The sequence below is a fragment of the Onychomys torridus genome, chromosome 8 (genome assembly GCF_903995425.1).
Source record: "Onychomys torridus chromosome 8, mOncTor1.1, whole genome shotgun sequence".
Lineage (NCBI taxonomy): Eukaryota > Metazoa > Chordata > Mammalia > Rodentia > Cricetidae > Onychomys > Onychomys torridus.
Genome location: NC_050450.1, coordinates 88,669,494 through 88,684,494, shown reverse-complemented (window position 1 = coordinate 88,684,494; position 15,001 = coordinate 88,669,494). Strand labels below are relative to the sequence as shown.

Here is a 15,001-nt window from a genome sequence, read left to right as displayed (position 1 = left end):
CCGGAAGCCTGGCTTCAGGCTTCACCAGCTTCACTGCTGACCCTGTAATTCGTAGTGGGGTGGGTGATGGATCTGCCTGGCTGCCATCCCTCGCGTCTTCTCCAGTGGCTTCCAGCCTCTCTCACCTGCAAAGGGAGAACAAGAGCTTTCCCTTAATGCCTGCCTCCAGGCAACCAAGGTCAGAACCTCCATGCCTTAAACCTAACCCAGGTGGGCAGGGTTACTACTAGCTGGGGGAAAGGCTGAGGAATTAGAGGACCCAGAGCAATGAAAGCATCTTCCTGTCAGCAACTGTAAACCCCGCCCCATCCTAGTCTTTGAGCCGAGGATGGGCTGGGCTCTGGCTCATCTGGCTCCTCCCCGTGTTTCGGTTTCATTTCTGATCCATGAGCTGCCAACCCGGGCTTCCCAGAACTTGAGAAGGCTTGGCAGAGATCAGGCTGGTCAGCTACTCTCCCCAACCCCACCCCAGTCCTGGCCACAGGTGGGTCTCTGTGATGCGCTGCCCCATCTCTATGAAAGGCTTGGAGTTCTAGGCTAAGGGCAGCTTCTGCGGTTGATTGGGCTGCCCAGGACGGGGGAGGGGCTGAAGGCAGGGGTTCTGATCCCTCTGCCATTCCAGAATGGATCTGCGGCCCTACCAGTGGGAAGTGATCTTGCCTGCTCTGGAGGGCAAGAATATAATTATATGGTTGCCCACGGGCTCTGGGAAGACCCGGGCAGCTGCCTTTGTGGCCAAGAGACATCTAGAGACAGTAGACGGTGGCAAGGTGGTGGTGCTGGTCAACAGGGTGAGTGGTCTGCCCTTCCTGCGTCGGGGTAGTGGCTCTTCCCGACAGTTCTTGGTCTCTTCTAGACTATAGCGCTGCCAGCTCTTCTCACCTTGGTTCAGGACCCAGTGATGTCCTGAAGGGTCACCTTACTCCTCCCAGCTTCCCCCACCCCAGCCCCGACCCCACCTCCAACACTTGCCATCTCCCCCACCCACCCCAGTCCAGGTTCTCTCCCTTCATCATTCACACTCCCAGGTGCACCTGGTGAACCAGCATGCTGAGGAGTTCAGGCGCATGTTGGACAATCGATGGACCATGACAACCCTGAGTGGGGACATGGGACCACGACCTGGCTTTGGCCTGGTGGCCCGGAGCCATGACCTGCTCATCTGCACAGCAGAGCTGTTGCAGCTGGCGCTCATCAACCCAGAAGAGGAGGAACACGTGGAGCTCACAGGTGAGGCCAGGGGCCCCATAGAACACCTGAGGCCTCCAGTCAGTGTGGGAGTGAGGGGCCCCCATTGCCAAGGCCAAATCCTTTTTATAAAACATGCTCCTGGGCAAAGAAGTCCCTTCCCCAGCCGAGTCCCGGTTTCCTAATCTGTCAATTGAAGATATTTCATCCCTGCTTGCTCCTTGTCTGGGACCCAGCCCTAAGTTGGGAAGGGAGAGGGGAGTCTTCAGACCAGAGTGGAGACTTCACAGAACAAAAACTGTTGGGAGGAAGAGGTGCCAGGTGCCGCTCACAACGGTCCCTCACATGCCCCCAGAGTTCTCACTGATAGTGGTGGACGAGTGTCACCACACCCACAAGGACACCGTCTACAACATCATCCTGAGCCGGTACCTAGAGCATAAGCTGCAGAAGACAAAGCGTCTTCCCCAGGTGCTGGGTCTCACGGCCTCCCCAGGCACTGGCAGGGCCACCAAGCTCCAAAGGGCCATTGACCACATCCTACAGGTCAGCTGAGCCCCTGATGCACTTCCACTACAGATCCACTAGGGACCTCCTTGCCTGCCCGGCCTCTCCCCGGCCCTACCAACCCTACCCTTCTTCATACCGTGGCTACACCAATCTGGTGCTTGTGGGAACCTTGAACTTACTATTCTTTTTGCTTGGAATGCCCTTGCTTTTGACCCTCCCCCATCTGATTCCTCCCCATCATTCAGTGAACAGCTCTGTCATTGTCACTGTCTCCCCTGGCTGTCCCCACTGCTCTGTCATAGCACCAGTGTTAGTATTTTCGGAGTTCGTTCAGACTACCTGATGTGTTCCCATTATGTATTCTTTGCTATTTCTCGATGGTTTCTTCACGTTCATTCCCATCTGTGTTCCTCTCTGTCACCAGGGCCTAGAATACTAGTAACTCAGGGCACTCATAAAAAACTTACTGAAGAAACGAATCCCAACTTCCAATGGCCCTGCCTCAGGCTCTCCTGTTTTTAGCTAGGACCCCACCCCACCCCCCTCAAAATTTTGCCTGACTCCTCTTTCCAGTGATGCCTCTCTGTTGCCTCCAGCTCTGTGCCAACTTGGATGCGTGGCGCATCATGTCACCAGAGAACTGCCACCCTCAGCTGCTCGAGCACAACCCGAAGCCCTGCAAACAGTATGACCTCTGCCAAAGGCGCAAAGAGGTGTGTGAGGAGTCACTGGGCAGGCTGGGGTCCCGTGCAGAGTTAGGGAACCTAGGCTTGGGCCCTGATTCCGCCTTCCCCAGGCCTCGCTCTTCCAGGCCTCCTCCACGCCTATGCCTCAGTGCGTCCACCTGTCCTTCTGTGCTTTGAGGCACGTGAAGCCCAAGCCATGAAGCTGTCAAGGTTGGACCAGTTCTCTTTGTCAGCAGTGAGGCTGGCTGATGTCTGGAACGACAGGGCTGAACCAGGGCTGGACATCACTGTGTCCAGGCCACAGGGCAGAGGCGTAAAGTGAGTGAGAGCAGAAGCTCTCCGGCCACAGTGCTTCACACCCAGCAGGCCAGCCCTTTGATGGTCTCACTCCCAAGGACAATGTACTGAGTACTGCATGGTACCGAACTCTCCCATGGGCATGGGAATCCCTCATCCCTTCACTCCTTCTTGCTCAGGACCCTTTTGGAGACTTGCTAAAAAAGCTTATGAGCCAAATCCACCAGCAACTAAAGATGCCTGAACTGAGCCAGCAATTTGGAACCCAGACTTATGAGCAGCAAGTGATGGAGCTGAGCAAGGATGGTGAGAAGCAGCAGCTTGGGAGGGTCTGTCTGGGCAGGGCCTTGGGGATGGATTGTCTATGCTCGACGTGGGGCCTGTCTGGGTGGGCCATTTAGGAGCAGAAGGTCCCAGGAACACTGACCCTGCACCACCACCACCACCACCCCACCTGCAGCGGCACAGGCTGGGCTCCAGCAACAACGGGTGTATGCATTGCACCTGCGGCGCTACAATGATGCGCTGTTGATCCATGACACTGTCCGTGCATGGGACGCCCTTGACATGTTGCAAGACTTCTACCGTGGAGAGCGCACCACGAAAACCCAGATGCTGCATGCTGAGCGCTGGCTGCTGGAGCTGTTTGAGGGTAAGTCCTAACGGGGCTGGAACAGCTTGAGAGCTCAAGGTCAGTTGAGGCTGGGACTCTTCCTAACCCAAACCCAAGGCTGCTGCTGTGACAGGCTTGTTTCCTCAAGTGGGGCAGTTTGCAACAGTAAAACTCATTCAGGTGATTAACAAAGACCTTTTAGTTTATTACATTTATTTCTGTTGTGGGGGGAGGACGGTGTCCATCCATGTGGGTACAGGTGCCACAGCAGCACACTCGTGGAGATCAGGGGACAGCCTGATGAAGTTTGTTCTCTCCTCCTGATGTGGGTCCCAGGAATTGAACTCAGCTTTCAGGCTTAGTAGTTTTCTTTCTGAGCCCTCTTGCCAGGCCCCAACAAAGATGTTTGAAAAACCACTTAGGGGGGCTCCGTAGGTAAAGGGCTTCCCATGCAAGCATGTGGACCTGGATTCAAATCCCAAGCAGCCACTTAAAAATCAGGTGCAGCAGAGCTGATGTCTCAGCACTGGGGCAGTGGGGACACCTGGATCCCTGGGGCTTGCTGGACAGTTCATTTTGACAAGTAGGTGAACTCTGGTTTCAGTAGGAGAACCTCTCGCAAATAATAATAATGTAAATGGCTTATTGGGTAATTGTTCTTGCTGTACAAACTTTTGATCTCTCAAACTCACGTAAAGAGAGAAGGAAAGAATGGAATCTACACTCTGCACACACATGCCATGGTGCACATACCCATGAACACCTGCCATGGACATATATGACAATAAAAAATAAAAATTTAAAAATAGGGTTGGGGATTTAGCTCAAGTAGGAGAGCGCTTGCCTAGCAAGCGCAAGGCCCTGGGTTCGATCCTCAGCTCAAAAAAAAAAATTTAAAAATAAGGGTTGAGAGTGATAGAAGACACCTGAGACAGACAGACAGACAGACAGACAGACACACACACACACACACACACACACACACACACACACAGAGTACAAAAAAAAAATCTGGCTTGAAGCTGTCTTGGTATAGGGGATAAGTTTGAAAAACTCAAAGGCCAAACAGTGGTGACCCACGCCTGCAGTAGAATATTTGAAGGTGTATTGCTTTTGTTTATGTTGCATTTGCTTAACTCTGTGAAGCTGTGTTACTGCGCCTGTCTAAAACACCTGATGGTCTAATAAAGAACTGAACAGCCAATAGCAAGGCAGGAGAAAGGATAGGCGGGGTTAGCAGGCAGAGAGAATATATAGGAAAGTTGGCTAGAAACTAAGCCAAGCTAAGGCCAGGCATTTTTTTAAAGTCAAATGGTTTGTTTGTTTGTTTAATACAGTGTTCTGCCTGTATGTGTCCCTGTAAGCCAGAAGAGGGCACCAGATATCATTACAGATGGTTGTGGGCCACCATGTAGTTGCTGGGAATTGAACTCAGGACCTCTGGAAGAGCAGTCGGTGCTCTTAACCTCTGAGCCATCTCTCCAGCCCAAGGCCAGGCATTTATAATTAAGAATAAGCTACCATGTGTGATTTATTTGGGAGCTGGGTGGCGGTCCCCCCCCCCAAAAAAAAAGCCAAAAAATGAACAACACATGTCTTTAATCCCAACAACACTCAGAAGGCAGAGGCAGGCAGATCTCTGAGTTCAAGACCAGGTTGGTCTACAGAGAGTTCCAGGACAGCCAGGGCTACACAGAGAAACCCTGTGAGAATGGGGGAGAAAAGAAAGAAAGAGAAAGAAAAACCCAAGGGTGGGGCTGGGATGCAGCCTAGTAGTTAGAGCATTTACCTAGCATGCACAAAGGCCCAGTTTGGTTCTCCAGAATAAAAGCAAGTGAAGTAACCCATGACTGTAATCTCAGGATTAAGGAAGTGAAAGCAGGACCAGAAGTTATCCTTGGCTACATAGTGAGTTTAAGGTCAGCCTGGGTTACATGAGAACCTGTCTGAAAAAACTAAAACAGTTTCTAAGGACCTATCTAGTAGCCAGATGGTGGTGACCACTGTGGTGGTATTGTGTTCCCCAAAATATTGTGCACCCTAATAAACTTATCTGGGGTCAGAGAACAGAACAGCCACTAGATACAGAGGCTAGAAAATGGTGACACTCACACCTTTAATCCTAGCATTCCAGAGGCAGAGATCTACCTCGATCTCTGTGTATTCAAGGATACAGCCAAGTATGGTGACTCATGCGTTTAATCCCAGGGAGTGATGGCAGAAAGCAGAAAGGTATATGAGGTGTGAAGATCAGAAACTAGAAGCTTTTGGCTGGTTAAGCTTTTAGGCTTTTGAGCAGCACAGTTCAGCTGAGAGGCATCCAGTCTGAGGAAACAGGATCAGCTGAGGAATTGGCAAGGTGAGGTAGCTGCGGCTTGTTCTGCTTCTCTGATCTTCCAGCATTTACCCCAATAACTGGCCTCAGGTTTGATCTTATTAATAGGACTATTTAAGATTCATGCTACGCCAGGCGGTGGTGGTGCACGCCTTTAATCCCAGCACTCGGGAGGCAGAGACAGACGGATCTCTGTGAGTTTGAGGCCAGCCTGGGCTACCAAGTGAGCTCCAGGAAAAGGCACAAAGCTACACAGGGAAACCCTGTCTTGAAAAACAAAAAAACAAAAAAAAAACAAACAAAAAAAAAGATTCATGCTACAACTCACGCCTTTAATCCCAGCACTCAAGGCAGAGGCAGGTGAATCTCTTGAGTTTGAGGTCAGCCTGGTCTACAGATCAAGTTCTAGGACAGCCAGGGCTACACAGAGAAAGCCTGTCTCAAAACCAAAGCAAACAAACATTAAAGGTCCTAATGGCTGGACTGAGAAGGGGTGCTGGTCTGGTGTACTCGAGTAATGGATTCTATACTGAATGTCTTGTGTAAGGCTGGCCTTGAGAGTAAGTGGGGAGAGAGAGAGAGAAAGTGGAAAGTGTGTCCTTAAGTGTGTTCTTGGAAGAATGCTCAGGGAATGAACAGGAGCAGGTGTTCTCTCCTCCTATAGCCCTGTCCCTGTGAGCACCCTGTCCACAGCCAGGCCTAACATGCCCACCACCACCCACCCCCTCAGCCACCCACCCCCTACCCTGTGCCTCTGTTTTGGTGTTCTCAGGCCACAAGAATGAGCTGGCCCAATTAGCAGCTCAGGGACCTGAGAACCCGAAGTTGGAGATGCTGGAAGGGATCCTGCTGAAGCAGTTTGGAAGTCCCAACCACCCTCGGGGCATCATCTTCACCCAAACCCGCCAGAGTGCCTACTCCCTCCTGCTCTGGCTTTGGCAGCAGCCTGGCCTTCAGAATATGAATATCAAGGCCCAGATGCTGATTGGAGCAGGGAATACCAGCCAGAGCACACACATGACCCAGGTGTTTGGTTTTGGCTGGAAGCGTTTCATAGGGAAGAGGGAGCACAAGGTCATGAGCTCAGAGTGACAGCAGGTAGGCTCTGGGGAGGGAGGACTTGAATCTTCCTAAGGAAGGAATAAGAGAGCTGGGATAAGCAGACCAACCCCCACCCCTGCCTGAGGGTCCCCAGGGAATGGAGTAGCAGGGCCCAAGGGCTTGAGGAAAAGAGAGTGAGTGATGTGGCTTCTCTGGCAGAGGGTCAGGAATGTGGGAGAATAGAGACCAGGCAGGGGGAAGGGTTCCAGCTCCAGCTCAGTTGGTAGGATGCTCGCCTAACAAGCACAAAGCCATAAGCCAGGCATGGTAGTACAATTTAATCCCAGTACTCAGAAGATAGTAGAAGCAGGAGAATTAGAAGCTCAAGGTCATTCTTGGCAATAACAGCAAGTTCAAGGCCAGCCTGAGATATATGAGAATCTGTCTTTTAAAGTGGGGAGGAAAGAGAGGTAGGGCTGGAGGGGGAGAGGGGGGAGGGGGAGAGAGAGAGACAGAGAGACAGACCCCCTAGGGATTGGGATCACTAGAGAAGATGGGCAAGATCTTGGGGATACCTGGGGACAGAGCTGGGACCTTTTCTTCCTCCCCTAATCCTTCAACAGAAAGACCAGCAAGAAGTGATCCACCAGTTCAGGAATGGTATCCTGAACCTTCTGGTGGCCACAAGTGTGGCAGAGGAGGGGCTGGATATCGCCAAGTGCAATGTGGTGGTGCGCTATGGGCTCCTGACCAATGAGATCTCCATGGTCCAGGTACTCTACAGCCCTCCTCTCCACTACACCAGCCCTGGAAAGATCCCGCAGGGACCCCAGCCCACTTCTGCCTCTCCTGTGTCTTCCTTCCCAGGCCCGGGGCCGTGCTCGAGCTGGGCAGAGCGTGTACTCCTTTGTAGCAACAGAGGACAGTCGGGAGCTGCGGCGAGAGCTGACCAATGAGGCTCTGGAGGTGCTGATGGAGCAGGCAGTGACTGCAGTTCAGAAGATGGACCCCAAAGAGTTCAAGGCCAAGGTCAGTAGCCAGTCTGCCGCTGCCTATGCGAGCCAGACTGTATCCACACACTCCTGGGTTTGCCCCTCCCCCCTGGGGGGCGGGGGAGCTTATCCAGGGAACTTTCAGAGAAAGATCAAGGCCAGGATAATGTTGCCAGAGAGTCAGCACAAAAGCTGTCCCCTGTCCCAAAATTTTTGTTCACAAAGCTTCAGAATTCATGGGAATGGGGGAGTTGGCTCAGTCAGTAAGGTGCCACACAAGAATTCAGATTCCCAGCCCAGTAAAAACCTAGGAACAGCGAAGTCATCCTGGGATCTCAGCTCTGGGAAGACTGAGACAGGGGGATCTCTGGGCTTGCTGGCTGGCCAGCTTAACTGGATCAGGGAGCTCCAGGTCCAGTAAGAGACCTTGTCTCAAAAAACAACAACCACCAAAAAAAAAAAAAAAAGAAAGAAAGAAAAACAGGGCTGGAGAGATGGCTCAGTGTGGCTCACAACCGTCTATAATGAGATCTGGTACCCTCTTCTGGCCTGCATGCATACATGCAGACAGAACACTGTATACGTAATAAATAAATCTTTTTTTTTTTTTTTTTAAGATTTATTTATTTATTATGTACACAGAAGAGGGCGCCAGACCTCATTACAGATGATTGTGAGCCACCATGTATTTGCTGGGAATTGAACTCAGGACCTCTGGAAGAGCAGTCAGTGCTCTTAACCTCTGAGCCCCCAATAAATAAATCTTAAAGAAAAAAAAAAGATAAAAGCTCTTAAAACAACCCCCCCCCAAAAAAAAACACCAAGTCCCTTCTGGGTCTGGGTACAAATGACACATGAGCTGGGGTCTTTGGGAACCCCGGGAGCTCCCCAGAGGTTGGGTCCCTTGGAGTCCATGTCCCTGTCTTGTTTCCTCCCCGCTGGCCCCAGATCCAGGAGCTGCAGCTGGCAGCCTTAGCTCAGCGAGCAACACGAGCGGCCCAGCGCGAGAGTCAGCAGAGGCAGTTCCCAGCAGAGCGTGTGCAGCTCCTCTGCATCAACTGCATGGTGGCTGTGGGCTACGGGAGTGACCTGCGGAAGGTGGAGGGCACCCACCACGTCAATGTGAACCCCAACTTCTCGTGAGAGCCATGGAAGGGCAGGCAGGATGAGAAAGGACTTTTGCAGGGTGTAGGAGGCTCACGAGCCTTTTAGCGAACGGTGCAGTGAGGAGGCAGAGGTGTGGAGTCTTGCTTGAGTGCCTGTAGCTATTCCATGATTGAAAGAGAACTGGAATTTAGGATACAAAGAATTTAGCTACAAACTGACTCCTTGGTCCTACCTACTTTCAGGACATACAAGACAGGTCCTACTGTCAGATGAGGAGGCCTGTCTCTGCTACTCAGGAGGCTGAGGCAGAAGAATTACTTGAGCCTAGGAGTTCAGAGTCAACAGAAAGGCCTCCCTCTCAGAAGAAAAAGGAAAAAAAAAACAAAAAACGAAAAACAAAACAAAACAAAAAAGCAGCAGCAGCTGGATATGGTGGTAGTACACACTTGTAGTTCAGTACCTGGGAGATAGGAATTCAAGGTGTCATCCTTGGTTACCCAGAGAGTTCTAGGCCAGGCTGGACTCAAAAAGAGAAGGGTCCTGGTCTTCATAGTGAGTTACAGGATAGCCAGGGCTACATAGAGAAATCCTGTCTCAAAAGATGGATGGGTGGATGGGTGGATGGGTGGGTGGATGGGTGGGTGGGTGGGTGGGTGGGTGGGTGGATAAAGAAAAAGAAAGAGAGGTGGGGGGTGTTGGGGATGTAGCTCTGTTTGTAGAATGCTTACCTAAAATGCACAAAGCCTTGTGGGTTCCCGGGCAACTGAGTGTGGTAGTATGAACCTGTAACCCAGCACTCTGGAAATAGAGGCAGGAGGATCAGTAGGTCAAGGTTACCTCCAGCTATATAGCAAGTTGGAGGCCATCTTGGGCTACATGAGACCCTGTTTCAAAATCCAGATGGCCTGAGCTTGAGTTGTAGATCCCATGGTAGAGGGAGAGAGACAACCAAAACTTACCTTATGACCTCCACAGGAGCTTGGTGGCACACACACCTTCCTGACCCATCATACACATATTAAATTAAATCAAAGAGCTGAGACCCCACCCCATTCTACCTCCTAAAGGGTAGCCTTACTTCTGCTTACAACATTTGTTAAGTAACTGTTTATTAGACACCTCCCGTATGTCAGGCCATGGTGCCAGGGTTCTTCACGTGGGTTCCATTTGAAGGAGAATTTCACCTAGGTAGGAAAAGGATGAAGACAGACAGCATCATGGAGCATCTTGAAGATTGGACCTAAAAGTTAAACCTGTATCTAGGAGGCGGTGAGGAAGCCTTGGCTGCATTCTGAGCCAGGGAATGTCAGGGGGATGAATGTTTCTAAGACACCCTGTCAGGTGAGGGGAGGTGGCTTGGGGTTGGAAATAAGGATGAAGGAGGGGATCCATGAGGAAACTTCCCAAAAATGGGAGCCGTATGCAGACAGGGTAGGCAGAAACTCTGATGTCTAGACTTCCTGGTTCTGGGATGTTCTGTATCTTGACTGGCAGAAAAGTCTGATGCCCTGGCAGGGGCTCAGCCAGCTAACAGGGCATGAAGTCTAGGGTCCAGGGGCTCCAGAAGGGCTTTCTTCATCCCCTCTAGGGTCTACTATACCATCTCCCAGAAGCCTGTGGTCATTAACAAGGTCTTCAAGGACTGGAAGCCAGGGGGAAGCATTAACTGCAGTAACTGTGGGGAGGTAAGGAAGGAGTTAAAGCCCAGCCCAAAGAGCCCTCAGCCTCAGATTCTGGAGGCCCTCACCCAGAGTGGCAGCCAGCCCTGCTGTGGGAGACCCACAGTCTATGCTCTAATCCTGCCCTAGGGCACCCACATACTGATGGCCTCAGGTGGTAGATACAGGCCTGGTCATCACAGAAGTCCAGCTTGAGTCCAGAAACCCAGATGTTGCTGTTTGTTCCACCACCAGGTCTGGGGCTTACAGATGATCTACAAATCAGTGACCTTGCCAGTGCTCAAAATCCGAAGCATGCTCCTGGAGACCCCTCACGGGAAGATCCAGGTCAAAAAGTGGTCCCGGGTCCCCTTCTCAGTACCTGACTTCAACATGCTGCAGGATTGCACCCAGAGCCTGTCTGATCTCTCCCTGGACTGACCTCTTGTGGCTGTAATACCTAACTCAGGCTGCAGGGGGCAGGATAGTTCAACAGGCCATTCTCTTCCCCCTGGGTAGTACTGTAGTCATGGGTAATGGAGTACCCTTTATTCTGCCCCAGATATTCTTATATACATTGGATGGAGGTGGGAAACTGATGCAGGAGAATTGACATGCCGCGCGGTACTAGGAATCACAACATACCTACCTTGCCAAGGCAACTTCTGGATTTTTGTTTTTCTTTTTTGATACCCTTTGATAAGTGTCCCCCGCACCCCCCCACCCTGGCGATAAGCCTCTCTACCAATGCAGCAATCCAAATTAGACCAAATTAGAAAAAGCCCCGGTTTAAAGGGTAAAGCATTCCTGGGTGATTCTCCGGCCCCCAAGAGGGGAGACAGAGACGAGAGACCAGAAGAACCATATGTCTGTTTTCTGGGATGCAGCTTAAATACCCCATGGGAGTGGTCTTGAGCCTCTCTGGGGAGCTGTGTTTGGCGGGCTTTGAAGGGGCGGGTTTGGGGAAAGAAATGGGGGAGGGGAGTTGAGGTGGCTCTTCCACCAGAACATTCCAGACTCTTTGGGTATGGGGTGCTGGTTCAAGTCTGGCTACTTCCTGCAGGCATGGGGTAACATGAGGAAGTGGTGGGGAGGTGTGAGTAGAGGAGCCTCTGGTTAATTGTCACCCTGGAGACCTCAGGCATCTGTTCTTGAGGAGGCAGAGAAGGCAAGTTCCTAGGAAAAAATAGGTTATTAACATCTGCCCTAGCTATACTGCAAAGATGAATGTACAGAGCAGAAGAGCAGACAGGCCCTTCATTGGGACATCTTGGAAAACCGGAGGGTGGAGGGTCCCAGCTGCTGGACAGACCATGTATCCTGAATTGGTGCCCACTTGAGCCTGGAGAGACGGTACCAGCATGGATGTCCCAGGGGCTTGGCAGCCAAGGGGGTGGTGAGGATCACAGTATAAGGTCCTGTCCATCGGGGCTCAAGAGACTTGGGAGCTAGCTGTTTGAGGAGTACTCTGTCCCTCAGGGAGAGTGGAGCAGGCTCAGGGGCAGTTGGGTCCATTGGTGTGGGGGCAGGGAGATGGCTGTCAGCATGTGAACAGAAACGGGACCTCAGAAGAGAGAGGTCAGGAAGGTACCCGGCCAGTGGAGGAGTTTGGGCTGGGAGGGAGGTGGTGATTGAGGAGCAAGGGCCTTCTATAAAGGAGCTCAAAAGGGCTCAGGCCTGTAGGAGAGTGTGGGGTGCCCCAGAGGTGGGTAAGGGCAGTTGGGGAGAAGGGAGGGCCAAGATAACCTGAGTTCAAAGGAGGGCTTGGTGAGCTGTGTGATGAGTCCATTGGCCTTCTCAACCTTTCCCGAGGATTGTGGGAGATAGGGAATGTGGAGCTTCCAGGAGATGTTGAGAGATTCCAATAAGAGCTCCATGACATTGCCAATCCTCACCTGGTTGGTGTCCTCAAAGCTGGTGCAGAGGCTGTCGTATCTGGAGGGCTCCCTGTGAATGGGCCTGTGAAACACTCAGGAGAGAGTGTGGGGGCCAAGGTGAGTGTGGCCCCAAAGCAGCTGAGAGCATGTCGACCAAGCAGAGGTGCAGGTCAAGCAGATATGACCAGAAAAGCGTGTGAGAAGAGTCGCCCTGCAAGAATGCAGGGAAGTGTCAGGGTCTTAAGTGGGAAGGAAGGGATCCTGTCCACCCCCCCCACCCCCCCACCCAGTGACAGAGATTGGTAAGGGAATGATAGGACCCTAGTGAGATGTCAAAACAAAATAGGTAGTTCCTGTATCCAGAAGAAAGTCAGTGGACTTGCCTGTTACCTGCAGCATCACCCTAGCCTTGGAGAGGGCCATGGGAGTCAGAGGTCTAGGCTGCTTCAGTCTTCCACCAGGCCTAGGAGTTCAAAGGTCAGAAGAGTCTCAGATGCTGGTGTTGGTGAGGCTGGACCTCCATGGTATGGCATAGAGGACGAGCCCACATGGGGGCATTCTGATCTCCAGTTCCCAGGCTGCCGGCAGACAGGGCATGGCCTCCTGGGCAGCTGGAGGTCAGGGCAATACCATGACCAGTGGCCCTGCTTGCATTTGAAGCAGGCTTCTGGCAGAGTTGACTTAGGCTGAGCTCCAGTGGGATGGAGCCTCATGGCTGACTTCCCTTATCCCCCTTTTGGGGGCCCTGGTGACCTCAGGGCAGCTGCTAAAGCTTGGGCTTGGAGCATATTCTGTTGCAGCCTTGTCTATTAGGATAACTCGACTGTCATTAAAAACTTTAAAAGCCATTTTTACCAATTCCTGTAAGGCAGTTTGGGGACCCTCCTCAGCCTTTTTAAATTTATTAGTATCTGGCACTGACTGAGAAATGAAATGGGTGGTCAGGACTGTGGTTCCTGCTGGAGAGGTTAGGTCAAGGCCAGTATATTGAACCACGGTCTCTTGAAACTGGTTCAGAAAAATGGCCAGGTTTTCGTCAGCTATCTGAGTAATCTCTCGGAGCTTATCAAAATTAACAACTTTGTCCTTGGAGGACAATTTCCATACCTTGGAGGAGTCAACAAACCATGAGGTCTCTGCTCTGGGGACTTGAATGATTCCATCGGCTCCAGCTACCGCTTGGAGAGGGCAGAGGAGGGCAGAAGTCTGGCGAGACCCAGTATGAGAAGAAACCAGGGAAGATTCAGGGGCATTAGGCCAGTGTGTAGAGGGGGACCTGGATGAAGGTTGAGGCACTGGGAGATTGGTGGGGGGAGAGGAGAACAGGAAGGTGGGTAAGGAGGAGGAATTTATTCTGGAGGGGGAAGAAGGGGTGGGGGGGAAGATGGGTAAGGTTTCCACCTTTGTCCCAGAGTGGGAGAAGGAGGAGGGGTGAATAAAGGTGTGTTGGCCACTGAATGGAACATGTGACCCAGTAAGAGGTGGTTGGGGGAGTGGGGGAGGGGCCAGTATTCCTGGCAGCGTGGTCAGAGTGGAATTTTTAGGATCCCAGTTCCCAGATAGGCGGGAATCTGGAGGTGCCATGACCCTAGCCAACAAGATTAGTGCTGTGGGACACTGGCCTCTGTAGGGAGGGTGGGAACACAGAACCCAAAAACCATGGACGTAGGGCAGTTCTGTCCAGTTATCTCCAAGCAGACAAAAATGTTCAAGATCTCAGAAGATGGAGCATTGTAAGGCTCCCTCAGGAGGCCAGCTGACTTTTTTGAGAGCATATTGTGGCTAGGCCTTAGTGCTCAGAGAAATCAAATGTTCAGGGCAGATGGTATCAGATAGCTCCAATTTGGATAGATTTTGTAAAAGACACCTCAGGGGCATTTGAGGATCAGGCTTTGAATGGCAAGTGCCCATTTCTCAAGTCTATGCTGGACCCAAAGAATAGCACAATGCATCCACTGTGGTAAGTCGGGTCAAAAAATGGGGGTGTGGGGGAAATTCCCTTCAACAGAACATCTTCTGGAGAAGGGGTCCCACAGAACAAAGGTAGCCCTTTACTCTGGAATGGGTTGGGGACCTGGTGCAGCTGTGTCTTTGGCAGGACACCTCAAAATTTGAAGAGGCCTTGGGCCTCTTAGGCAATGATTTGGAATGGCAACTTACCCAGCCAAAACCAAACATAGTCAGGTGGCCGGTGGAGGACAATCAACCCCACTTCGGTGGACCTCCAGATAAGTTTATTGGACCCCATAGGCCTCTTCTCTGCCCCCCTCACATGCCTGTAGTATACTCCTGCACACATGGCACACAAAACAAATAACTAGTTAAAGTAAGTTCAAGGTCATCCTCGGCTACATAGTGAGTTTGAGGCCAGGCAGAGCTACATGAGATCCAGTCTTAAAAAAAAAAGAGAATCTCTTCCGTGTCTGTTCAGCCCTCATGTAGATCAGCAGCAGGATAATCTGAGGTGTTGAGGAGGACAGGCTTCACAGGCAGAGAACATGCCTAGCACGAAAGAGGCTCTGGGTTCTATTCCCAGATCTAAAAAGCCTCAATTCGAGGCCCTTCGAGAGAGAATGTGAGGCCGGTTGGGGATTTAGCTCAGTGGTAGAGCGCTTGCCTAGCAAGTGCAAGGCCCTGGGTTCAATCCTCAGCTTCAAAAAAAAAAAAAAAAAAAAAAAGTGAGGCCACTGTGTGCGC

At 51.5% G+C, this 15,001-nt stretch overlaps 1 protein-coding gene across 2 annotated transcripts; it reads left to right on the top strand.

Moving 5' to 3' along the window:
- The first annotated feature begins 178 nt into the window (after nucleotides 1-178).
- On the top strand, nucleotides 179-11,300 carry Dhx58 (DExH-box helicase 58). Of its 2 annotated transcripts, XM_036196556.1 has the most exons (13): nucleotides 430-484; nucleotides 623-791; nucleotides 1,029-1,230; nucleotides 1,544-1,734; nucleotides 2,295-2,411; nucleotides 2,861-2,987; nucleotides 3,142-3,333; nucleotides 6,402-6,655; nucleotides 7,294-7,443; nucleotides 7,538-7,699; nucleotides 8,611-8,801; nucleotides 10,358-10,454; nucleotides 10,683-11,300. In XM_036196556.1, exons 2-13 carry the CDS (start codon nucleotides 624-626, stop codon nucleotides 10,866-10,868), a joined length of 2,037 nt encoding a protein of 678 aa, XP_036052449.1. In that variant the 5' UTR covers nucleotides 430-484; nucleotide 623; the 3' UTR covers nucleotides 10,869-11,300. The 2 variants fall into 2 exon arrangements, with proteins under 2 accessions (XP_036052451.1, XP_036052449.1); XM_036196558.1 differs by lacking the exon at nucleotides 623-791 and having other exon boundaries at nucleotides 179-484.
- The last annotated feature ends 3,701 nt before the right edge of the window (nucleotides 11,301-15,001 follow it).

Bases quoted from the DNA above. Each gene is read 5' to 3' on its own strand.
- Dhx58 (XM_036196556.1), top strand. From the start codon at position 624: ATGGATCTGCGGCCCTACCAGTGGGAAGTGATCTTGCCTGCTCTGGAG. The intron at 1,735-2,294 runs GTCAGCTGAGCC...TGTTGCCTCCAG, and splicing joins CCATTGACCACATCCTACAG to CTCTGTGCCAACTTGGATGC. The intron at 8,802-10,357 runs GTGAGAGCCATG...CATCCCCTCTAG, and splicing joins AATGTGAACCCCAACTTCTC to GGTCTACTATACCATCTCCC.